This window comes from Schistocerca americana, chromosome 6 (genome assembly GCF_021461395.2).
Source record: "Schistocerca americana isolate TAMUIC-IGC-003095 chromosome 6, iqSchAmer2.1, whole genome shotgun sequence".
Taxonomy (NCBI): Eukaryota; Metazoa; Arthropoda; class Insecta; order Orthoptera; family Acrididae; genus Schistocerca; species Schistocerca americana.
The window spans coordinates 582,796,997-582,824,623 of record NC_060124.1 but is presented as its reverse complement, the minus strand read 5'-3'; the positions used below and the strand labels follow the sequence as shown (position 1 = coordinate 582,824,623).

The 27,627-nt window shown below is 44.8% G+C and overlaps 1 protein-coding gene across 5 annotated transcripts in view; it reads right to left on the bottom strand.

The window, feature by feature from the left end:
* Positions 1-27,627, bottom strand: part of LOC124619223 (lipase 3-like) — a 225,450-nt gene that overhangs the window by 36,612 nt on the left and 161,211 nt on the right. For all 5 annotated transcript variants that reach the window (XM_047145448.1, XM_047145452.1, XM_047145451.1 and 2 more), the window contains one exon: positions 1,617-1,701. In XM_047145448.1, the coding sequence (XP_047001404.1) occupies positions 1,617-1,701 (85 nt within the window). The remainder of the gene's footprint in view (positions 1-1,616; positions 1,702-27,627) is intronic.

Genomic DNA, 27,627 nt, shown 5'->3' with positions numbered 1-27,627 from the left:
TATATTTTTATATCCTAGTACTCTCTTCTTCATTTCTTTCCTGTTAAAAATCAATACATTCAAAGAGATCTTGTCTAGTTAAATTTGAAGAACCATTTTCTTTACAATAATATTCAAAATATATGTAACTCAATCCATGATTTCTTTAAAATAGTTTTGTATGTCTTCAAAATAGCTGATTTTTGGCATACATTTTGTTTTGCTATTATTTATTACGTAAAAAATTTTATTTCTTTAAAAAATTAAAATGTTTGTGGCTGAAATGTAGATGAAAATTTCAGTCATTTGAATAGATAGAAGATGTTTGACAGAACTTATTTGTACAGAAAATATTTATTAAGTTTTTATTTATTACACAAAATGTGAATTTCGTTTTTTGGAATTGATAGTGTCACCTTGTGATTCAAAATGCCTGCAGAAGGTGAAAATGGTGTGCGATAGCATGCTGGTTGTTGCAGGCAGACCACTACACTGCAAGGCAGTCCACAAGTATCCCTACTGGCGAATAGGAGCAGAAATCACATTCCTAGGGATATTGCTGCAAACCTTACAACTGCTACCAGTACACATGTCTGTGCCAAAACCGTTTTGTGGAAATTAAAGCAGGCTGGTTTGTATGCTTGGAAGCCTGTTACATGAATTCCACTTCAGTCATGCCATCATTGAGAAAGAGTTCATTATTGTAGGGAGCTTGTTGGTTGGGCTCAGCAACAATGGTCCAGAGTGATGCACTCCCACGAATCCCACTTCATTGTGGAAAGTGATTCTTGACACCAGTTAGTGCCGATAAAGCTGGGAATACGTTGCAGACCACAGAAGGTTCATGAACATCGTCGGTATGACCTAGGAGCTATGCTGTGGAGCGGTATTATTCACAATGGGTCAACACTGATGTATATCTTTGCGTGAGGTACTGTTGCAGCGCAACGGTACTATAGAGGAAGTATTCTGAATCGTGTCCATCTGTTTATGGAAGACAAGGCCCGCCCAGACAGGACAATGACGTGTTGGACTGTGAAGATATTGAACGTGTGGAATGGCCTGCATATTTCCAGACTTAAACCCTATACGGCATGTCTGGAACGCTCTTGGCAGACGTATTTATCGAGGAACGCTCCCTCTCCAAACCGTGCAAGAACTGAAAATCGCCTGGAAAGAGGACTAGGGCAATACACCCGAAGTACTACTCAAGTAAGAGTAACAACTGTGTAACGTGCATTAGTGCCCAAGGAGAGCATATGCGTTACTCAGAGTCCGATACAAACCTTTGTGTTGGGAGTCTGACCTGTGATATAGATGAACGTTATTTATGTCTGTTATCTTGCTTTACCATGTGGTGAAATCTGTGCCATTTATCGTTATAAGCGTGAAAGTCCACGTTTGTTATGTATGGATTGTGTTTCATGCCATCTGTTATTGCCTGTAGTTCCTCCTGTCCAGTAATATCTCTGTCCCTTATCAGTTATCAAATAGTGTAGGCCCCGGAAAAACATCACATAGCATGTTTGAACCATTCCAGACAATGCTATCTTACTACATCAACCACATCGGCACAAGAAGAACAAATTAGTAATAGGGAAGGATGGGATAATGTTGCTGCAGAATGCGGTACTTACTGGCCCTGATGTTCTGGAGGTAGTGGGCGACTGTGGTGGTGGGCATGCCACAGGAGGCGTGCGCAGCGATCGCGGGCAGCCGGTTCTGAAATGTACCGTGAGTTGTCAGTCATTGTATCCAATGTACACACACTTCATGCACACATAAGAGGGGAAATAGAAGGGAGGATGGGCTGGCGTACGGTGGCGGCAGCGCACCTAGCGGCATAGAGTTTACGAGAGTACCGATAGAAGCCAATGACAAGAAGTGCCGCTAACCCCGTCTCAGCCGCGAGTATTTAGGATCGCCGTTGCGAACTGGAGGGCCAGTTTTAGCCAGTTAGTTTAGCCAGTTAGTTCGAGCCAGTTACACCAGTTAGTTCGTGACTGTACGCCGTGGACTTCCACCGTGTTATTGAGATGGAACTGCAGACAGTTTAGCAGACAGACAGCAAGCACATAGCAACATTAGGGTGAACGTGGCGAACCTCTGCTTCAGCAGCAGTGAGGCTACATGGACTATATAGAAGAGAGCTTGTACCACAGCTCATGGAAACTTAAAGTTAAGTATCTCTTTGTTTAAGAATTAAGAATACAGTTAATATAGGCGTTTAGTTTGTGTTATAGAAACAGGATACCAGCCACCAATCAACATGCTCTGCTTGCTTCCCTTGGTACAAGCTTACAATAGACAACGAAATGCCATAAAAGATGGCGACGAGTATAATTCAGAATATTTTGCTTGTTTCTCTTGTCTTTCAGATTGCAGTGGTTTCTGACTGCAAATTTGTTGTTGAGTTCTTGCATGTATTCCAGGAGGGGAGCAGCAGAACTAATCAAATTTCTCTTCTCAGGGGCTTTGCTTGCTTGCTTTTTTGCTATAACTTATTTGTGAAATCCATGGCTACCACGCGCCTTCCGCCCCCTGCCCCCGCCCCTCAGCCACAGACGACCAATGTTATGGATCTTGCACGAGCTTTTGACTTTCAGACCCAACCATTTGCTTCCTTGCTGACAACGGTACAACAATTTCTGGCTGCACAAGCAACGGCGGCCGCATAGCCGACTGACCGACACGCCCAACAAGTGCCGCAGCCCAGGATACCTACGTACTGGCAAGTTAATGACACACAAGAGGAATGGCACGAATACCTGACACGGTTCCAAGCTTATTGTGCGGCTCATCGTGTTCAAGATATTGCAAAGCTATAATACTTTCTTTCGATGGCAGGGCCCCCCAGTGTTGAGGCTACTAAAAAAACTTTTCCCAGCTGCGTCTCCCGACGAACTAAGTTATGACGAAGTAATCGCTGCATTAACAAAGTACTAAGACCAGAAAGTTCACGTAGCTACAGCCAGATATCAGCTTTTCCGTCCGCAGAAAAAGCCGGAATTGATGTACTGTCAGTGGTATACAGAATTAAGGGACATGACTAGGAAGTGTAAATTTAAGTGTAGTTGTGGCAACTTTAACTGTGACCTCGTATATCCTGTGGCTGAATATTGCACACCTGTCTGGTACAGGAGTGTGCATACCAGTAAGGCTGACTTTCAGCTGAATGACACAATGAGAATTGTAACGGGCACCGTGAGATCAACCCCCCTACCTTGGCTGTCTGCTCTCAGTAACATCACTCCACCACATTTGAGACGACAATAGGCAGCGGCCCACATATGGGAAAAGATTAATGACGTAAAGCTTTCCCAAGGGCTACCCGCCCAGGAAATACTGCTCAATCCACCCTGCACGGATCTCAAATCAAGAAAACCATTCTGGACAGCTCGAGAACCCGAACCATTCAAGACTGAAGATGTGTGGAAGGAAAAATGGGAAAACGACACCAGCATACTCCGCCGTGGCGTCGAAGACCCTACATGTATATCAGGCTTCCAACTACCTAGAAGAACCTGGTGTGTGCTCAACAGAATCCGATGTGGACATTGAAGAACTAAGTCCTTCACGTACATATTGGGACTCTCAGACTCCCCGATGTGAGACTGTGGAGCAACAGAACAATGTTGAACACATTGTAGAGGAATGTTCCAATAGATGTCTTACTGGAGGCTGGAACGACATAATCAACGCCTCACCAACAGCACTGGATTGGAAAGACTCTCTGGATATCAGTTTGTGATATAATTAGTGACCATAACTCCTGTACATTCCTTTTGTTATGTATAAATATTTCTTTTGTATTGTGTAAATATCGCTGGAAACTGCATGTGTATTTCCATGCGGTAAATAAATCATAATAACTGTGACCTCGCGATTCGAGATGTTATAACATTCAATGTCCCCGATAGCAGCACACGGAAACAGATCCTTAAGTACTCTGATCCTTCATTTTCTCAAACGTTGCAAATCTTAGAGCAATATGACTCGGGTACCATAGTGGCCGATGAGTTTGACCAGGTCCCAATTTGTCGGGTCGAGTCACTCCTAGCTCACGACCGCCCCAAGCAGCGTACACATCCGTGATGACAGCCTCGTAAGGATGTAAACAAGCCGGTGAAATTAGTGAAGTCTTGCCCTAGATGTTTTGCTCGCCATAAAAGACAACATTGCCCATCACGTAACGTAACGTGTTGCATCTGTGGAAAAAAAAGGCCATCTCCAAGTAGTTTGTTTGCAACGACACAAAAACGCCAATTTTGGCCGCTCCCAGAAAAAAAACACGCTAGTGCACATGCAGTGAACGTTGTGTTTTCCAAATCTGCAGTAGGTTCTGACAAAAGTATGATTAAAGTTATACCTCCTTCTCGCCCTAGTGCTGTACAATGACGTTCTAACAAACTATTTGTATCATTACGCATTGCAGGTCGTCGTGTGAACTTTGAGTTAGACACAGGTGCCTCAGTAACTTTGCTAAGCCGTGCCATGTACGAACAGTCCGGCTCACCACGGCTTTCTAAATCTAGCAAGCACCTCACTGCTTACAACGGACAGGAAATTCCAGCGCTTGGACATTTTAGTTTGTCTGCCATTTAGAAATCTCACACTACGACAGTGAATTTTACGATAATGACATCAAGAGACGATGAGAGCATTTTTGGTTTAGATGCCTCTGATTGGTTTGGTCATAGCATCCAAGACAATGTACGTTCGATATCGACTTTTGATCCGAAAGCCAATGCAGCTAGCTTGCTTAAAGAATTTCCTGGACTATTTTCCGAAGGAATGGGGAAAGCTAATAACTTTTTAGCGCATGTTACATTGGAAGACAATGCACAGCCTAAATTTTTTCGGGCCCGCCCCGTTCCAAATGCCTTAAGAGACAAAGTAGCGAGCGAACTGAAAGAATTGCAAGATAATGGTGTAGTTGCTCTCATTCAAGCTAATCAAGTCCACTAGTTTTCTTGCCTAAGCCTTGTGGTCGCATTGGCACTTGTGTTGTATTCAAGTCTACAGTCAATACACAGACAGTAGTTGACACTTGTGCGTTATCTCGGCCTGAGGACCGGCTTGGTGCAGGATGTTACTTTTCTAAGGAAGATTTGCGTAATGCCTACTTGCAAATTACATTGAATGAAGAGTCACAGAAAATGTTTGTTGTAATTACACTCTTAGGACTGTTCAAGTACAGCGTTATCCTAAATAATGGACCAATTTTCAAAACTTCGTATTTATTCAAGTACAAATACAAAAGTAAACAAGCTCTATACCAATAAAAGAGGAAGTTTCAAAGTTTTTTTCCTAATGCTTGATATCAATTTAATAAATTTAATAATATGTAACTACTTTGTTTTTAATGATTATCTAAAAATTAGAAATTTGATAAATGTTATAAATGTTCAATGTGGCCACCGTTGGCTACACTGCAAACATCGACGCGGTAGGCACACTCGTCCAACACATGCGACAGTATATCTGCTGTTACTCAGTGCGCGGCAGCAGTGATCCGGTTCCGCAGGTCGTTCAGAGCGGTTGGTAGAGGCGGGACGTTAAAAGCTTCCTCCTCATAACCCCATAATAAATAGTAACAGGGTGCGAGATCAGGAGATCTCGGTGGCCAGAAGTACAGAGCTAGGTCCTTAAGTCCTCTGCAACCAATGTAGCACTGAGGAAGGGAGTCATTCAAAAAGCGTCGTACATCACGGTGCCAATGTGGCGAAGCGCTATCCTGTTGGAAAACGAAGTCCTGGGAATCTTCCATAACTTGAGGGAACAGCTATTGTTCCAAAACACCCAGGTACCTGATTCCCATTATAGTTCTTTCCACAAAGAAAAATGGTCCATAAACCTTTGTATGGGATATGGCACAGAACACGATGATCTTCAGTGAGTCCCTTTTGTGTCGCAATGGTGAATGTGGATTTTCCAAATCCCATATGCAATCATTGTGTCTGTTGAACTTTCCAGTAAAAATTACACGCTGTAGAAATGAGTCATCCTCCATCTATGCTAGCACATAACCACAAAATGGGAGACACCTCGCTTTGTAATTGGGATTGAGAGCCTGCACAACTTGTAATCGGTAGGGCTTGTACAGCACACGCCGTCTCAGAACTTTCCATAAAGTTGGTTGGGGTATTCCAGGTTCTCAACTGGCTCTATTGGTAGCCTTACTGGGGCTGTGCACAAAAATTTCTTTACTCCATCGGTCATCACCCTCTGACACACACGGTCGGCCTGTGCTGTTTCTTTTGCACACACTCCAAGACTGTTCAAATTGCTTAAATCAACGGATAATGATTTTGCTTGTTGGTGGTTGAAGACCGAACGTGGTATGAAATGCCCGCTGCACTGAAATTTGTGACTCACTTTTCATGAACTCAAGAACTCAGAAAACCTTGTGCACCACAATCTCCACCTCGCTCACAAACGTAGAGGACAAGGGGTTATTTTTAGGAAATATGGTGCAAAATTATGATTTTGTGTGTTTCAGTGCGCGATACGCCAGCCTCACGGCAGACGGCAAATGAAGGCTGGCTGGCGCATTACGCAGGTGACACAGTTTTGCAACGTGTGCGGCAGCCATCAACAGCCAGAACGCATCATTAGCAGAATTACACGGACGTGGGCCACGTGTGGTGCGGTTGCGTTAGCCAACTCATTGAGAACATTCTAATAAACATGGCGCCGCGTAACCGGCGGATTCAGCAGCTGTCTGCACTGTTTAAGGGCGTCAGAGGTGGGCGTCGGCATTGGGTTCGACCGATTGGGCGTTCGGTCGCTGTTATGTCGTCGTCATCAGTGACGCTGTCCCCAAGGACTGGCCGGCAGGGGTCGTTGCCCACTGCTGCACCGGCGACTCCCGGCGTCGTCACGAGCCGCCGCATCTGCAGGAGTCGAGCTGGGCCGAGCCTCATGCTGCTCACCTCCTACCGCCAGCGCAGCCGCTGACCGAGCACAGCATCGTGTTCCCTGGGCTGCGTGCATCAGCACGTCTCCACCACGACACGAGCAGTGGGGCTGAGTTACTGGAAAATGTAATGGAAGAACCAACAATAAAGAGGAAGATTGCTAAAAACAGCCACCTTCTTCTACCCAGCCACGCCCTACAACCCCGATCACGTCACCTGCTCCAGTCATCCTATTACACAACTGACAGGGAAACGGAATGATGGCCCTACTGCCGCCTGAACTCCATCGGCTGCTGCTGAAACCATCACTGCCCACCTGCTGCGTCCGTCAAAAACTTGGAAACTTGTTCATTTCATTGGTATAAAGCTTGTTCATTTTGGATTTGTACCTGAATACATAGGAATTTTTGAAAATGGGTCCATCATTTAGAATAACCCTGTACTTGCGTTTGCCCTTCGGCAGTGCTTCCGCCATTTTTGAACGTCACTTGGAACAGCTGACCGCTAATGTGCCGTTTTGTTCCAACTATCGTGACGATATTGCCGTCTCAGGTCGTACGACGCAGGAACACATTGCCAATTTGCGTGCTCTTTTTCGAGTGTTGCCAGAAGCAGGACTGAAATGTCGTCTCGAAAAGTGTGACTTTTTTCAAACTGAACTAAGTACTTAGGCCATGTGATAAACAGTCAGGGTATGCACCCTCACTTGCTAGCAATCCGTGACTACCTGCCTGTTCCTCGTAGTGTGTCTGAACTGCAGTCAGTACTAGGCAACATGGCGTACTACATTCGGTTCTTACCGGATGCCTCTCAGATGCGTATCCATTGCATCGATTGCGTCGCAAAAATGTGTCATTTGTGTGGTCTAAAGATTGGCAAGACAGCACTGCAGAAACTCAAAAATGCTTTGCTTAGTGATAGATGTTTAGTGCATTTCGATCCTGCAAAGCCAGTAGTTTTGCAAGTCGACGCTTCTTTCTACGAAATCGGCGCTGTACTTCCGCACAGAATGGGTGCACAAGACAGACCTATTGCTTTTGCTTCAAAGTTGTTAACTCGAACTCAGTGCAATTATTCTCAAAGTGAAAAAGAAGCTCTCGCTATTGTGTATGGTGTGAAAAAAACTACGTCACTATTCGTATGGTCACAAGTTCTGTTTAGCGATAGATCACAAGTCTTTGCAGTCCTTGCTTCATCCGCCGCAGCCGGGTCTCGCACGCAGTGCTCAAAAATTCCATCAACGCTGAGCTTTGTTGCAGTATTGGTATGAAACTGTGTACAGACCTACGGCACAGCATGGCAATCCAAACGGCCTGGCTCACCTCCCGATTGGTCCAGAGTCTGATTTTGATGCATCTTGTTGCATCTTGTTGCCAAATCGATGCGCAGGACTCTGAATTGCCGGAATCTTTTCCCTTTCACTACAGAAAAATTGCGAAGGCCTCGGAAGCAGGCCCAGACCTCAAGATTTTCTTGCATTATATTCGAACTTCTTGGCTTCGTTCATTGAACAGTATCCAGAACTCAGTTGTGCGCCGATATTTTGCACGTTGGCTTAGCCTTTCAGTTTGATTTTAGTTCAAAATGACGATGGACAATTTCGTGTGCTTATTCCCAAAGCGTTGCATAAGGACGTGTTGCAACTGGTCTACCAAGGACGTTGGAGAATTGTTCGCACTAAACAGTTAATGCACCGGCACTGTACTTGGTAGGCCATGGACGCCCACACTGAACAGATGACGTGAAAGTGCTGCGCATGTGTGGAGGACCAATCCGCTCCGCCAGAGACATTTGCAGATTAGCCTAAGACTCAATCTCCATGGCAACGAGTGCACATTGACTTTGCAGGACCATTTTGGAGCACACGTTGTCTCATCGTGGTAAACTATTTTAGCAATTACCGATTTGTGGTGCCTGTGACCTCTACCACATAGACCATTCAAGCGATGTCGTCAATATTTTGCATCGAAGGTCTGCCAGAGCTACTTGTGTCGGAAAATGGACCACAGTTCATTTCTCGTGAATCTGAACAGTTTTGCGAAAGCAACGGCATTCGTCATCTAACAAGTGCTCCGTTTCACCCGCAGTCCATAGGAGAAGCAAACCTTCGTACACACTTTCACACTTTCAAGCAACAGATGACCAAGCTTGGCACCACCCACACTCAAGAACAGACGCTACGTTTCTTTATCGCCTCCTATCGCTCCCACTCACGAGACGGACCACCACCTGTGGAACTCCTGCACGGCCGCCGCCACCGGACGCTGGAGTGCTCGCTACACCCAGCACAGCATCCGGCGCGGCTAACGGCCCGCAAGTATCGCTTTGTGCCGCACGATTTTTTTTTTTTCAGGATTTATGGCAACCGTGGGCTCTGGGAAAGAGGCGCGATCCGGAATGCATCGGCTCATATGTGTATTTGATTGCAGGTGCCGATGGTTTGCGGCGCCTCCACCAGAACGAAACTCACGCATGTCATTTGCCCCGTGATTCTGTTGCTTTTCTTCCGACAGATTCATGGCTTCACGGGACCACCTGGCCTTCGCAGCCGCCCGCTGGTGCCACCAGGTTACCCCATGAGGAGCCGATGGACGATGCTCCCTCGGCCGCGCCGTCCGTGCTTGCGGACCCCGTGGACCTGGGCCCAGCACAGCCATCACTATCACCGTCGCCGTCGCTGTCGCCGCCATCACTGGCCCTCGGGCCTGGCAGCAGTTTGCCGGTGGACATTTCTGTTGCCTCACAAGCCAGATGGCGGGAGTCCTCCATGCTCCACATTCACGGCGGCTTTGAATCCCCGCCAGACGTCATGGACGTCGAAGATCCATAGACGAAATCCAGCCTCCTGCCTCCCTCCACGATGTCGTTCGCAGCCTCACTACACGACAACGGAGTGGCGTTCCGGGGGGGGGGGGGGGGGGGGGGGAGGAGGAGGAGGAGGAATGTGCTGGCGCCATCACACTGTCCGGCATAGCATGAGGTTACGAGAGTATCGATAGAGGCCAACAACTAGAAGACTCGCTGTAAACGTGCCGCCAACGCCCTCTCCGCCCCGACAATATTTAGGATCGCCGCCGTGGACCGGAGGGCCAGTTTTAGCGAGTTACTTCGAGCCTGTTACGCCAGTTTCTTTGAGTATGTACACCATCGAGTTCCAGCGTGTCATCGAGATGGAGCTGCAGACTTAGCGTCTAGCATAGACGCAGTCAGCACGTAGGAACATTGTAGTGAACGTAGCCGACTTCTAGTTCAACTGCGTTGAGGCTACGTGTACTATATGGAAGAGAGCTTGTATCACAACACATGTCTGGTAGCGCGCGCCGCGGAATTTGCATCCCCGCCAGACGTCATGGACGTCGAAGACCCATAGACGTCTCTGCACCATCGCGCTGTAAACTGTAGCGGCGCGCGGCTCCTGGCCCGCTTTTAGTGTGAGGGCGCCACGGTGGAACACGTGGTCCCAGCGGCCAATAGCGGCACCCCCGATAGCGTACTTAAGCGCCAGCCTCTCGCTCAGCCAGCAGTCTAACATCGCGCTGCGTCTCAGGACATATCGTCTCAGACAGCGTCTTGACTTTCGTGTTTTTATCCCAGTGGACGTGGTTGTCTTGTTTTGGTTCGTACTCTGTTGTCTGTTCTTGTTGTGTCGTAAGGTCCTCCGTTGGTCGTGTCCATCCTCTCCCGTTGTGTTGTTGTTCCGGTCGCCGTTACAACAACATGGAAACTTAAAATTACGTAGCACTTATTAATTGCGTGTAGTTAGTATTATAGAACGAGGGTACCGGCCATCAACCAAGATGGTCTCCCTGCTTCCCATGGTACAGCTCTACAGAGACAACGAGACGACATAAAGGCGGCTAACGAAAAGACAACAAAGTAGAAGAGATACTGCCATGCAAGGGACGAGCGAAGGTTTCAGTGGCGGCACGAGCATACAGAGGAAAATGTAAGCCGCTTTATTTCACAGGCATAGCCATGTGAAACGTGCAGTTTGGCCGTAAACAGTAGTTTCACTATTAAGAAGACGTTCACGGATGTTTAGAGTAATTGCAGACAAGATTGCTTATTACTAATAATACAGTTCATCATTTTACATAATATTATGGATATTTCACTATTTCCACATACAAAATACATTTAGAAAATGTTTCACCATACGTTTCTTCATTAGCAACAGCCTAGTGCGTTTCATTTCCACTGGCAATATCAGTAGATCCACTGTCATGTCTACATCTTTGGAGATTATAGCCGCTTAATGGCAAGATTATCAGCGTCCTTACACTGCTTAAAACAAAATCTCTAAAACTGTTGCACACTTACGCACTCGAATTGAACACACAATCACTCTATCTCATGCTCTAAAACAATGGAGAAAGACTAAAAGTAGCTATGCATGAGATTAAAACACAAGTAAAACGGCAAAGGAGCTGAAAGAAAGGCACAGGGAAATGCCAATGGCTGACCACTTACAAAAAAATAATTGTGATGCTCATGTAAAATGTCGGAAAATATAACGTTAGAAACAGGAGCGGGAGTTCAGTCTCTTCTGTACTGCACTAAATCTAAAATTACTGTGAGCCTCTGCAACCCGCAGAGTGGCGGTCAGTTAAGAACCTTGATTTGTGGGGGCCCCACACCGTGGGACTCCAGCACACATTGCGCAAGGATCCCAAACGGCCTCCTTATCCGTGGACGTTTCGTAAACATGCGCTCCATAGCTTGATGAGCAGTGGTTTGGTAGGTTGGGGAAACGAGCAGCTGACACACCTGGCACACCATGAGAAGCTGCCACCAAAAGGTGAGTCGTGGTTCCACAGTCTCAGACCAGAGACTGGATATGGCGCCGGTCCTGTAAGCGCCCGTGGACAACCTCATCCCCTTATGGCGTACAGCGGCAATAATTGTCGAGTATGAAAGTCTCGCTGACCCAACACTGCGCACACATAGTCCAGCCGTGATCGAACAAAAGCCCTATAAAACTGGAGCAGACTTACCCTGTCTGTTTCCCAAGACTGATGGCTAAGACATTTCAAAAAGTTCAGTGCTTTTCGGGCCCTGGTCTTCAGATCTTTCACGTGCGTTAAACACAACAGCTTGGAGTAAAAAATTAGACCAAAAAATCGGACACAGTGTTTGAATGGTTGAACAGTGTTCCATATACTGAATTCAGGAAAATTAAAAATATTACGAGAACGATTAAATTGAACGCACAGACACTTCTCTGCAGAAAACGTAAAACCAGTCCTTGCATCCCACTTCTCCAGCCTCTTCAGTGTCAGTTGTAACTGACGAGTTGCTGTTGCGATACTGCAGTAAGAACAGAAAACTGCAAAGTCGATCACAAATACGGAGCATTGCACAGGACTACTTACCGTACATGTGATACCGTTTATGACTATGGCAAAGAGAGTAACACTTGAGGAACTTCATTCATCTGCACGACACTATTCGACAGCATGTCACCAAGTCCATCCCGAAAAAAGCGCTTAAAAAGGACCGAATAAAGATGGGGAGATAGACACGGAAGCCCCATTGGTGGAACTGCCCAAGCAAAAGGTGTCTGAAGCAGTATCAGACACCTTACTGATATCAAAAATTATACCTACGCAATGCTGTTTATGTAGGAAAGCCTATTGAATAGCCACCTCTGGCAAGGTCATGTCGTCAACAGTTGATGGAAATCTGAATCCACACTGAGAGGGATTAGGAGCTGCTCGGTGTGCATCATTCAGACGACAGTTAACCATTCTCTCCAAGGTCTTTGCTAGATATCTCGTTAAAGCTGCTGAGACACGTTTGATCCTTTCCAGTTTGAGAAGAGGAATAAAAATAGTCTCTGTCCATGAGTTGTGAAAGTTGCCTGTCTGCCATGTGGAATTAAAACACTTTAGGTGGATTACCTTGGACACCAGTTTCATTTTCTACAGCATATTGTATCGGATTTGACTGTGACTGAGCGCAGTATCACGGGCCACAGATAGTGCCAAATCCAGCTCCTGCATGGAGAATGGGCAGTTATAGGACACCGAATTATTAGACTGGAAGTACAACTCACCCTTCTCTGTGGTGGCACGGTAATGACGGAATGCTGAGTCCTCTGTGGCAGTGGCAGTAGTCAGAGCAAAATGCTGTGCCACTGTATGCAATACCTCCAGGAGTTGTCTGAAGACAACTCTGATTCAACAACGCTGCTATGGGGAAGTGACTGACTTTACTGGAAAGCATCCTGATGGCTGCCCATACTGTAGCTGAACAAGTGGAACGGTTGACAGAGTAGAGGAACACTTGCCTTGTTCTCCTTGATGATGCGTCGAGCCTTTTCCCTCGCTAATCCAAAGACTCAAGGTTTTCTGCCATTGGGTGGCTCTTAAACTGTAGCAGAGCTGCACACCTGACCCGAATGACAGAATGGTATTCATCAGTCGCTCAAGGCACAGTCGGCCTCTCTGGGTGATGAGAGGCATTTGGGATGGAGAGGTGAACAACATTTTGGATTACTCGTGTGATGTGGTACACCCACTCCTGGATGCTGTCATAGCACTCAAACACAGCCAGCTGATCATTCATCCTGGCTGGCGTCTTTCAGGGAGGGCTCCATCCAGTAGGTGAATGCGGACTGGGAAGTGGTCACTGGAATGAAAGCTGTCAGTGACTTCCCACTGAACAGGGTCCGCAAGGGCTGGAGAGCAGAAAGAGAGGTCTGTGGCTGAGAATGACTCAGCAGCAGCACAAATGAGTGGGAGTGCCTGTGTTGAGGACACACAGCTCATGAGACGTCACTAGGCTCTCCAAAACCCGACCACAGGGACAAGGAAAGGTCGAACCCCACAATATATGATGTGCACTGAAATCTCCCAGTCGGAGATGTCGGGGAAATTGTTCTATAGGGTCCGGTATAGCCTCAGTGTCAATCGAACTGTGCAGGGGTAAATACAGCGAGTGAGCAGTGATCCTCTGACAGACATTAACTTGAACTGCAACGGCTTGCGGGTCAGTAGCTGTGTTGAGAGTGGAGCTGTTGATGAGATATCGATGAACAGATAGTTTATGCAAGAAAATGTCAGCGGTATTTTTTCACTGATACATCGATAAAGAGATGGCAATATCGAATACCGATATTTTTATTTTATATATTTTTTCAATTTTCGATAAATATTTGAAGTTGTACTTTTGAAATTGTAATAGAATATAATTTTCACTGTGTGAAGGAGGCTTACTACTTTCTGATCCTGCATCACGTCCAGTCTTCGTCTTTGACTATGTGAAGCAAATAAAGATGGCACAAAGAAAAAGTGTAATTGCACTGGAGGGCGCAGCGTGATCGGCATAACAAGATATCCGATGTGAAGAAATAGCACTCCAGTCGCGTTAAAAACAATATTTAACGCAACTAATGTGCCATTTCTGCACATCGGCATTCTTCAGAAACAGTTGCTGAAACTGATGAATAAAAATGTAAATGATAAAATTGGCCTATGTGGTTGGCGCAGACCTTTGAGGGGAAATGCTGACGTAATCGGCGCCTGGTGCTATCAACAGGAACTGTAACGTTTAACTTCACCACGTAGTTTCGACAGTACAACTGCTAGGTCGCTGGCAATGGTGGAAATGGAAAAAAAAAACTGAGAAGTCGACATGAAATGTTAAAAAAAAATCCGGTATGTGACGAAACTGAACGACGCACCCTTCGAACACCTTTTACTGTGTCACTTACTTGCAGTTACCATTGTTCGCAAAGTGGTTGTGGCCAAGCGTGACCATGCGTCGTTTTACTTTCACTTGTTACTCTAAGGGGGATAAGCAGGCTGCTAACTTCTGGATGCACAGAATATCTAATAATAAATCAGTACTTAAGTATATAGTTCTAAAACTGGCAGCATATTTACAACGTGCAGCCGGTTTTTTTGCCTGGAACGTCGATACTTTTGCCATCCATATATCGATACCTTTCTTCGATACATCTAGAAGAGAAAGTGAACATTTTTTTAAATATTGATGTATCAGATTCCCGATATTTTTAGAAATATCAAGAGTATTATTTGAAATTGAGACTAGAGGAGTGGTGCGGATTATTGACAAACGAAGCAAGTTCTTCCTTGGTCCTTAACACAGTCAGGTAAGCCTTGTGACAGGGTCATTAGACGTTAACGCATTTCCTACGAACACAAGTTCAGAGGGCTTTCGTATCCCCGCAGTTTCAGTTCCTCCACATGCGTTCTGAATCCATTAATGTTCCACTGCGGTGTAGAAGCCATTTTAACGGTGAGGCTTTACTCTCTCTTTCCTCTTCTCGTTCCACCGTGGTGTCGTGGCGGTAACAGAGAGGGGGGGAAGTGGGGAGGGGGGAGGGAGTTCGCTCGATGGACTCGCTGGTTCCCTCAGCTAATCGTCGACATCGATATTGGTGATGGTTTGATAATTGTCTGACCCGTCAGACAGCACCAGGGTCGCATGGTCCGATGGCTCTGGAGAGGAGAGGTTTGGCCATTTGGCCTTTGTCCCCAGCTTGGAAACTTGGGATTGTGGCAAGGCAGATGTAACAGAAACACCCAGCTGGATCTCTTCTGATGTATGCCGTGGGAGTTTGATATCTATGTTGACACTGTGTTCAGCAACTTTAAATACTTTGGCGACAGGATGACGGAGCTGCGGGACCAGCGACGCATTTACAGTCGCAAGTAGACGTGCTCTACCCGATCGTCAGAGTCTGGGTGCTAACACGCATTTTATGGGCAGGCTGCTTCAATACCGAGGCAAAAGACTTGACGAAACATGGTGGCTGAGTGGTCTTAAATTTCTTCTATGCGTCAGAGTATGAGACACGTTGGGTGACAGGACAGCCCCTCCTCCAAACCAGATAGGCCTGGGGCAGTTAACGCAACTGGGTGGGGTAGTGCGTTGAAAACGTTGTTTGTGTGCTGCGCTGCCACATCGCCCACATGTAGCCTGCCCATTACAACCAACAATGGTATGAACAAAGCGTTGGCGTTTGAGTCACTGTGTTGGATTTGGGAATAAGGTCTAACCTTAAGGCGGAGAAATCCTGTTGAAATACACTCCAGCAACTTCATAAGATTGAATGTCAGAATAAATTTTCAACACTTTTCATAACATTTTGGACTTCAGTCACCCTTGCACTTTCCCATTCCTGTTCCAGTTCCTTTGTACCCATATCCGTAGTGTCCCAGCAATTTGCAACAGCTTTAACGCTATTTAACCCAGTGTGCAGCTCACTGTCGCAGGAATATTCTCCAAGTAGCTTGGCATCCAGTAGCGTCTGTACTTGGGGAGGCTTCATAGTCTCCAGCAGGAGAGTAACATTTAACAGCTTCTTGATGGATTTGAGTTGCCCTTCACGTCTCTCAAGAGCTTGAACAATACAGAACAGCGAAAGTTTTTCAAAGGACCGTCCAAAAACGTTATCTACCACAGGACGTGGTATGTTGTTTGACATATATGATCGAGGTGGACTAGCCACGCGAACTGTCCAACGGCCCACCTGAGCCGCTGTGAGTAGAAACCTGGGGTGTAGGCTTCACGGTGTTCCCACGAGCAGCTAGGGAAGAAGATTCACCCAGACAGAGGGCCACTTGGCTGGCTAAGCCTCATACAGCTGAGGTCCGCAGCTTTTCCAGAGGTTCCACGCTAGTCGATGTTCTTCCTCAACAACCATGCATCTCATCAGTGCACAGCACACCTTGACGCTGAGGATTTTTTTATGTTTTACCATCCTCGTGATCTGGACGGTCAAGTCGTGATCCCCATTCCCTGTGACTCACAACGTTCCACGGCCGTGGTGCACAGCAGCCCCTGAAGCACGCCCGGGGCTTATAGCGGCAGAAGAGTGCCGGCACGCACCAGTCCCCAGCTCGGGAACTCCAAGGTCGCCAAGCCTGTGCCCACCAAACCATCTGTGAGCCCCTGTGGGCTAAACTATGCTCTTTATGTCTGTTTAAAATCTTATTAATGTGACCCACTGCCGAACTCAAAGCAGAAGGTTCAACTTCACCACAGTTTATAAAGTTATATACACTTAAAAATTGATACGTCTTAAATGTGTAAATAGATATTTGAGGTAAAATTGCATTCTTATCTTACATAATTTGATTTGGTACATAACAGGTTTATTGGTTTCGTTAAAATGCTGCCTCGCGGGATTAGCCGAGCGGTCTAGGGCGCTGAAGTCATGCACTGTGCGGCTGGTCCCGGCGAAGGTTCGAGTCCTCCCTCGGGCATGCGTGTGTGTGTGTTTGGCCTTAGGATAATTTAGGTTAAGTAGTGTGTAAGCTTAGGAACTGATGACCTTAGCAGTAAAGTCCCATAAGATTTCGCACACATTTGAACATTTTTTTCGTTAAAATGCCGCACGCTACAAGATGGTACTGTAAGACCCTAGTATGGCAACTTTATTCATCATGGTCAAGTACCACAAACTTACAAAAACGACCATCGTACAAATCTTGTATTATGATAGTTCTTGTTAAGTAACGTAAGTGTAATAAAATGATAGCATAAGTCATTCATGCTTCTAATAATATTTAGTGTACATATGGAGAAACATATGCTTTCATCAGTACTGTCTAATATACTACATAAATAATTTATAACAATAATGCATTTGTTCTACAGCATTAAAAACACTGTCATCCCACAGCTGGTTTACAGACCTAACAAACTGTATGTCATGTGCAAGTTTTGGTGTGTGTGTGTGTGTGTGTGTGTGTGTGTGTGTGTGTGTGTGTGTGTGTGAGAGAGAGAGAGTGTGCTTGTGTGTTCAGAGCTTATGGGCATTCAATGGCGAGGTTATCAGCGCCCTTACATTCATTAAAGCAAACGAATACGGATAAAATCTCAATAAGTGTTGCATACGGTAAGGAAGAAATGCATAAAAGGACACTCATTGACTCACTACCTCCTCACTCTCATTCAGCCACACAGTCACTCTACATCAAATACCCGAAGACAACTGAGAAAGGGTGGAAGGTCCTAGTCCTGGGAATAAAACAGATGTAAAACTTTACAAAAGTTAAAATAAAGATGCAAGGAAACGTAACTGGCTGGCCGCTGACAAAGAGACAAAACTGAATGAGCCAGTCACCCTATTAACGCATTAAAAACGTCTTCCTAAAATTTTCTGAAAAAATTGAACATATCACAAAACTTTAGAAGCCGCACCACGTTTTATGGAACTTCACTTAAAACAGAGGCTAGATCTGCTGGAAAATCTCCTATCGCCCTCTTGTCCCAAAACGAAACACTAGCAAAACGTGGCGCACAGAGATCTCCCATTGGAATAAGAAGCGACGGGTCAGACGACTGCGGTCTACGCAAAGACGAGCGAGGAGCTCACCACCCTGTCTTTGTGGCTGAAACGAGGTGCGCCACGACCACGTAGTGGGCTTTATGAGACGCAGCTTACAGTCTCTCACTTCCAGCCACTCGTCTTCCCATCGATGCCTGACCTTCTACCTCAGCAGCAAGGTGGTAGCATGCAGGGGGATGGCACAGTTAAGTAACTCAGGACCACGACACGACTCTTCGGCTTCTACATCCGCACTTTCATTCCCCGCAATTCCCATGTGCCCTAGTACCCAGCAGAAAGACTCCTCCTCTCGCAGCCATTGTAGTTGGAAGAGGGCACCCTTGACATTCTCGACTACTTTATATGGTGGGTACAAGCGTTGTAGAGAGTGAAGTGCACTCAGAGAACCGGAACAGGCAAGGAATTAGACGCTCTAAGCATATCTCATCTACTCCAGTGCCCGCAAGATATAATTCCACCTCGAAGACAGCAAACTCGCAAGGAGACCTACAGAGCAACTCTAAAGACACCTTAGACTAGTTGCTCTCAGACAAAATGTCATAAAAAGCATTAAAATATGCTATCCCTCCCACACTGTACTAAATCTAAAGTTACTCACTGCCTGTGCTGTAGCCAGTGTAGCAGACAGTTACAACCCCGGATTTGGGGCTGTAATTGCTCCACTCCGAGTGACTCCACCACATGTTACATACAGATCTCAGATGGCCTTGTTCCTCGCGGGAGATTGGAAAAAACGTGTTCCAGGGGTCGATGAGCAACATTATGGTACGCGGGTGAATGCGGAGCTGTGAGGAAGTCACATGTATGACATACCATGAAGAGCTGTCCTCAGCGCAGAGGCTAGGTATGGGGGTGATCCTATAAGCATCCATGCCCAGCCTAATCCCCTCATGGCGGGCAGCGTCAATGATCTTCAAATAAGACGGCCTCGCTGACCCGAATGCTGTGCACCCACAGTCTAACCACCAGCGCACAAAGGCCCTGTAAATGAGGAGCAGGCGCTGCCTGTCCGCTCCCCAAGACCTGTGGCTAAGGCGCTTTGTGATGTTCAGTGCATTCAGGGTTCTGACTTAAGCTCTCTCATTTGCGCTAACAACGACAATTTGCAGTAAAAATGAGGCCCGGAAACCTCACTGAGACTTTAAAATGTAGAATAGTGTCCCACATACGCAAGTCACGTAAATTAAAAATTGGACGATAACAATTAAAATGAGCACAGAAACACATTTATCTGTAGAAAACCGAAAAACCATCTTTGCAGCCCACTCCTCAAACCTCGCCACCGTAAGTTGCAACTGACGAATCGCTATTGCAACGCTGGAGGAGGAACAGAAAACCGCAAAATCGACCACAAATAAGGAGCACTATACAGGACTCCTTATGGCTGTGTCAAAGAGGTTAGCACTGCCCTGTGCCCTGAGGGACACCGTTCTCCTGCTCAAAATGATCTGACAGCGCGTCACCAAGTCGGTCTGCGCAACAGTTTGGATAGGAAATACCATAGGAAGATGGAGAGATGGCCACGAAAGCCCCAGTGATACAGTTGTGCGAGAATGTTGTGTCTCCCAGCAGTGCCACAGGCCTTACTGATCTAAAAGAATATTCCAATACGGTGATGTTTACGTAGGAAAGACTGCTGAATAACCGCCTCTAACAGGGAGAGAGGTCGACAGTGGACCGAAATCTCTGCAACCCACACCGAGAGAGACTAAGGAGTTGCCTGTTCTCTAACAACCAGAGCAGACGGCGGTTAACCATTCTCTCTAGGCTCTTTCCTAGACAGCTGATTAAGGCTATTCTCTGGTAACTACTGGGGCACGTGTGGACCTTTTCTGGTTTGAGGAGAGGTATCAAAGTTGCTTCTCTTCACCTGTTGGGAAACGGAGTTATTCAGAGAAGGTGGTTAATTATTTGCTAGTTTATACTCATAAAGGCCATTAAAAGCGAAAAACATGACAACATACGGATTTTTACGATAGTCTTTTGCATTAGTCTTTGCTACCAGTACTTCTTTTTTGCACACAGTTATCATTCGTAACTACAGTCACACGCACCCAAATAAACGTTTCTAAAAATATATATGGAGAAAAAGCAGTTGTCAAGCAAATATACTTATTTCGGTTTGTGTCTGAAGTTCATTTTGTTGTATTAGATTTATGCTTATAATTCAGTCAAAATCGCAATAAATGACAAAAATTGCAACCAGTTTCGATGACCTAGTCATTACAAAATCGTAATTTTGAGAAATGCGCCTGCTGTTTTCGCATTCCGACGTCGTGTAGACTACAGAATGATGTGGAGCAGAGGATGGAACGTTGTCGAGACGTGCAGTGAGATTTCTCTCATTTAGACAATTGATCGAAATTGGTTTTAAAATTTATCATACCCCTCATAGTTTTGAATGTATTGTACTATATGCAGTAGGCAGATGAACCTGATTGTTTTTTGCAGCAACAAAGTTCGCCCTCTCTCTGCTGCCAGGCATCCCCTCCACGCTTCCCATCGCTCCGCCTCCATGTGCAGAAACGCCTTCGTACGTTACCTGGACTATAGTTGAGGTAGCAGTGCTATGCATCTGTCGCAAGCCGAGCCACCTCCTATGAGATATACAATAAACGCGAAATAAGTGATTGCTCAGATAGGCTGACCCATGACTCGCCAGTGATCGTGCAATTAAAGCACTTTTTCTGAAATTTTACTTTTCTACTTTGATCTTAAATAAGACTTACTACGACAACAAGGATACAAACTGCAAATATTTACATAATCCCAAGTCCTTCCTTAAACTTTAATTCATCGTTGTACTTTAACTCATATATTTACACACATAAATACATATGTATCCCATAAACCTAATACAGGAACACTAAATATGTAAGTTAATCTCTCCCTGGTGAATGACTACGGACAAGTCTGATTACCATTATAATTTCTATCACTACACATGAATAAAGGTATCTTTTATTTACATTCTCTGTTTCACTAACCAAATGTCATGAGCATCCGTCTGTTAATGCTACCCTTATGCACCACACTCAACCTATATGCCTGTCTTGATATGCATTTAAACCAATTCCCGAAAGTTCTTACAGCTGTAGTTAACCTACATTTACAAAACTGAAAGCAAACTGAATCTTTCAGCCAACTTCCTTCTTTCATTCTCACTCAGATGCACTTCAAGCATCTCCCAGCTGTTCATATCATCATGCGTCATACATATTATTTAATTTCATACAGAAAAAAAAACCAAAATAATTATAACTACACAGAATCATAACCAAACAGCTCGGCAACATACTCTACCTCCTAATGAGCCGACGTTTTAGCGCCGGTTAATTAGTTTTTAAATTTTCCTCATTTTCTTTGCCCCCAGAATTAGGTTCTTGAATCCAGCCTTTGATGATGATGTCACAGTCGTATTTACACATCAACTCTTCTCCTAAAATAATGTTCATAGGCATACCAAGAGCAACAAAAAAACTTGCTATAAAACGGTTCCTATCAATCTTAAACCCTAACAATAATTCGCTGCTGACAGGCTTGCGGCATGCCCCAATTCCTGTTCTTATTTTAACACAAGTTACAGAGAGTTCTACCAACTACCTACATCTAATTTACTCCCAGAATGACTCAAATACAGCTTACACTCTTGGTCCAGAATTTATTAATCCACATTCTCCACGTTCCACACATTTACATTAATAATAGGATGAACTTTTACACTTACATTCTTCCCCAACTACACTTTTTCTCAGAAATCAGCTTCATTTTCTTCTCTACTTTCTTTGTCCAACATATACATACACTTTTATACATTTCCCCTTACTGAATTTCTGTGTCCCCTTGAAATAAATCGTCAATCATATTCCTAATATCCTGCTCCCCACATAATTCTTCCAGCTCGTTGGCAATTAAAACGTTCACTAATCCCATTCCTGTGGTAGTAAAGCATTATGAATTGTAGCCTAAGTCACCCAGTCACCAATATTATAGTCTCTCTTCCTTCACCCCATCCAGTTATTGTTGACATCCTTCTCCAGAATCATATGTTCATCATTTACGAAATACGTCCTTCAGTGCCTGCTTCAGGGCAATCCTCTTAACAATATTTTTCTCACTGCAACTTCTTCCTGCTCTGCTTTTCAGATAGCGATCATTACGATTAAAATTACCAAGTACACCCACAGGCAACACATTCCATCAATAATTATTTCAGTACCTACAACACCATTTCTGCAAACATTTTGAACCATAACACCTACTCCACTTTGAACAGGGTTATCCACAGTATTTGTATAATTCTCCTCACGCACTTACTTCTACCACCTCCTTAAATATACTTTACTGTTGCTAATTATTTTCCCCCTTGAATCTATATCTACTTTTTCCTCAAGAAATGTATCTTTTTTAGATATTTCAATAATTTACCTTATAGTAAACCTACACTAACCTCAACATTATCTGGCTCAGCCACGCCATTTCTTTCAAACATTTCTCTAATGTGAAAACCATTATCATCGGTATTAAACTTCGTTCTGTTCAGTTTATCATAGTGATTTCTTCTATTCCATTTAGTGTACTTAACATACAGCACCCACAATTTTTATTATCTGTAATAGTATCCATAAGATATACACCCATCTCGTTTCTCTTTCTGTTACCTCCCTGTCTGGCCCTATTCATCACACAGTTATAAGCCCCCAATGCAGACCCTAACTGAGGCACCATGTAGTATCAGGACTTACTGCCCTGCACGTTTGCACCTGGTCGTCCCTAATACCTTGTGCCTTGCCTATCGTAATCTCTTCTTGGGTCAAAATTATGTCTTCTTCGCCCAAAATTAATATTTTGTCGCTGCTGCATATTTCTCTAGTCCATATTCTGATTATTGGGTCCAATTTCTTATCTCTCCATCTTTGACAATTGTATTCATTAAAACTGATTATTACCATTCTCTCTCGGACTAACAAACTTATCTCTGCAACACAAAACTCTGTCCATGTTCTTAGTGAGATTGAGAATTTCTTCCACAGAATCATTCATGCAGTTTACATTTTCGTTGTTGTGGCCCAATTTTCCCAACAAAATCACATTGCACAACTTCCAGTCCTGTGATAAACTCTCTCTAGCAGTTTGGCATTGACCTCAGCTTTACCTCCAGTTTCTTTAAATTTATCTTCAAACTGATCAAATTTGTGAGCTATATATGATATTCTGCCCCAACAATCTGATTTTAATTCACACCCGAACTAAGATTTATTACCTCAATTAATTTAGATTTCCTCTGTATCTTTAAATTCTGATTTTGTCTTGTTACAATTAGCATTCATAGCATTCAAAAGTAATGAAAGTCTATCATCTGCCAAGCACTGGGCTTTGTTTCTGCTTCTCCTTTCCAACTTGTAGGACTGCCTGCATCACTGACTGCACGCACTGATCCACCATCAGTCATCAGTCAGTGATATTTTGATTTTGTAGGCCACGGCTGATGACTCAAAACACAAACGGAATGCAGTTTCAGATGTACCTAACTGTTGCACCACGACTCTGCTGAGTGTGAACAACTGTTCTTGTGACACTCACCAGGAGGACGCCATACAGAGGGAAGCTGGTGTCAGCCTGAAGCCCAGACACTTTCTTACGCCAAGGTGTCTTCAGAAGGAAAGAGCGCTTATTGAGGAAGCTGACAAAGTGAAGAAAGCTAGAAAATGTCTCTGAGAGCTGATGTTGCGCGATACTACACCTCGCGTTAGTCCCCTTTAAGAGCCGACTAAAGAAGGGAAGCAGAACAAATGAAATCAGCGCCTGCCAATACCGAGAGTTGGCAGCTACAGCTTGTTGTAGACTCAGACGAACTTCCCAAAATCAGGACCTCACTCTCATATTTTCTCAGGTGCTCACCGAGATTTTCTGTTTGTAACCACATCGAGGTGTGTACGTGATGCTGACCTCTGCTGTTTCCATCAGCTGCTACGCTCAAAGTAAATGACGGTGCAGGGCCTGATGAAGTATCCAGTAACCTGCCAAGGACTTTACCTTCAGCCAGAAGAGGCAGCGGCCTGTGCTGGGGACCTTATGCAGACGACTCGATGCTTTCCTACTGCTGGGTCACTTACTGGGTGACAGCCTCCTGCTGGCGAACGCCTCCCTGGTAGGTCGCATATTAAAGTCAGGGCTGGGTGCAGCAGCCCAGTCTCTCTGTAGCTGCACGCCCATTCCTGAGGCCTCCATTGACACTGATCGCAGCCCAGTGCAGATATGTGCCTTCGGCTTATGCTGTGCTGGATGTTTCAGTTTAAACACCATCTATCCTGGTGTGGTATGCGATGCCCTGTGTAATGCCACTTCCTTGGGCGAGAAATGAAAATCAAAAATTAGCTCCAAAATTCCCAAAGATTTATTATTATTTGGATATTAACCAGTAATTGAATCAGGAATCTAATACTTAGTAATTAATTAACATACGAAAGAAAGAGAGGATTCCAGTAAAATCAAACTGAAAATTCAAAATCATAGTAAATCGCAAAATCATTATAATTAAAATTCGCAAAGTAGAACCAACGTTCCCAAAGAACATTCCGTGTGAGTACTCTTTGAGATTCGTGAGTAATGGTTAAGGATAATTCAGTCCATTATCACTACGTTATGAGAGTCAGCCGAAGCAGGTCATACATTTGAATGTATGTAGGCGCAATTAGGTGGTTTTTCAGAATTGATTTTTGCGATCTACTATGACGCAGTGAAAACGATACTTTGACTTCAAATATTACGTTATTTACAATTCAGATAGAGGACTTTGATACATTAGACAGAAGTGACTTTTAATTAGATAACCTGAAGTTTACACTATTTAGGAAGGGAACACAGATAGACAACTTCACTCGCAATAACTAATGGATTACGGAACTTGGCGATAGTTACGAAGCATACAATTTATAATTCCCCTCAACACCTGGGAAAGCTTCTTCCTCACGACTCTGTTAGGAAGTGACTAATATTGTGTAATAAACCAACATATCGTGTCAATTCAAGCATTTATCATTCAAGTTTTACAATATTATTTATAGAGATAACGTGCTGCAATATTATTTGACTGAAGCAGTCGGCGCTTGTATAGAAACTCCTTGACGTTAGGAATTAATAACACTGTTACAACTGATTATAGATTTGAGATTATAACCAGTCTATAGGGAATTTGGTGTCGCTGGAACTAATTTGAACTTATCATTAATATTTAAATACCAGCTGATGAACCATCGATTATAAACGATTTAACTACGACATTTGGTGAAGTAAATATCTCGCACAAGTCGCGAGTTCAGTTCATCAATGTTCTGTTTGTAACGTCGATACAGACACATAAGAAATAACAATCTCATTGCTCTACCGCTGAGTGTTAGCCAAGACCTAAGATCCGAAGGACGTTACACCTGGAGTCATGTGCCAACCCAAACGTAATTTAGATTTCGTTTTTGCAGCTAAGATGCGATGTGGAGATGCTGAAGCACGGTCAGGTGGTGGTATGGACACGACAGTGGCGCTGAGGTGGTGCGGCATAGGAACTGCAGCTGGGAGCATAGATGCAGTACCCACGCGTGGCTGTGATGTGGATTAGTATCAGCGTGTATCTGGCAGCACTGAGATGCTGTAGCACGAAAACGTCAGTGGTGGCACACAATGACATTGACATAGTGATTGTGAATGACTGTGGTGCAGACAGGGAGTGGCACGGAGGCAGTGGTGCTGAGATTCTGTGGTGCAGAAGCTGCAGCGTGGACAGGCAGCAGTGTGGATGGAGTGGCTGAGAATGAATGTGGGATGGGCAGGCAGCAGTTGGTCGTGGCAGCTCTGTGACAACTCCGGTGTGGCCAGGCAGTGACGTCGACACGGACGTGGATGGGGCAGCTGTGTGATAACTGCAGTGCAGACAGGTGGGGGCGAGGATGCGATGGCTGTGTATGTGACAGTCCTGGGACACAAGGACTCGTTACAAAGAGACTGCTGCACACAGAGGTGGCAACCTGCAGACATCCTGGGCAGGCAGTGGCAGCATGTACGCTGTTGCCTAATGCTCTACCAAAACATTCTCCCACACCTAACAGTCACAGCTACTGCTGATACTGCTACTGCAGTGTGTAATGGTCACATCCCCCTCTCCTCCTCCCCCCCCCCCCCCAAACATCGATTGAAGCACTCGGTCACAAGGTAAATGTCGGAATAAATTTCAATACAGTTCTATTCTTGACAAGCGAACCCAACTGCAACGTCAGTGGGGATTGGTACCAAATTAAATATGTTAAATTAATCGCTGTCAGCATTAATTCATTGTTACCTAATGTGACCTTAAAGCTAAATGTGGCTCATCAGAACGTGAAGAGTTACTGTTGCTGTGAGCCCAGTATGAGGCTCTAATTTTGCGTTGACACATTAGCGAATATACAAATAAATTAATAAGTAACTGTGCATAACAAAGGAAAAATTATTTGGCATAAGATCCTGTAAAATAGAGATGTTGTACTCAACTAAAGGATTGGTATTTGCCACGCATTTATTCAGACTGAATAGATATCTACTGCGATTGATGCCTCATACAAGTAGCTGCCGAACACAGTACAAATAAGAAAGTAACAACTGCGTCACTTAACAGTGCAAGTAGAAAATTTGTAAGCAATGGTGATTACAAAATAAGGCATAGAGCATTGCTTCAGTTCACCTAAACAGCAACAAATGTTGAAGTTCAACTGGAACTGTTGTATCCTAGCCAGTACTGCCACCCGAGCCCGCTGCCAAAAGGTTGGCAGCATCAAAGTCCGGACGCCGTCCGTATAAGCAGCGCCAGCGATACAGGAAATCGCCGCAAGTCTGCGCGCGCCACCGCTGGCTTCTGGCTTCTTAAGCGCTGGAGTCGCGAGCGCTAGGACAGTTCTGGATTCGCCGCTCAGTTGTATACTCGCCACCGAATTGTGTACTTGCGACTCATTTGTGTGTTCATCGCAGCAGAGTTGTTGTTTGTCGTCAGCCGACGCTGACCTAGCCGCTCCGACTCGAACTAGACAGATCTCTGTAGACACGGAGCTCACTACTGTGTTTCTGTATCTTCTTTAATAAAGATAAGTACCGACTTTTATTTAATCAGAGTGTTGGGTTTTCATCTTTCTGTTCACTGTTCCAGCGGACCGGTCGGCCCGCTATTAAAAGTGTGGCGGTGACTTCGTAAGCCATTTCTACAGCCAAGTGTTTGTCGCTACGAACACCGCCACAAAAGGAACATACAAATTTCCGTACATTAATAAAACTTCTACCGAAGAAATGTTCACTCAGTCATACCCAACTAAGAATCAACGCTCACTGGTGATCAAGGATGCACAATATTTTTAAGTCCTGAACAGATCTATACAAAAATAT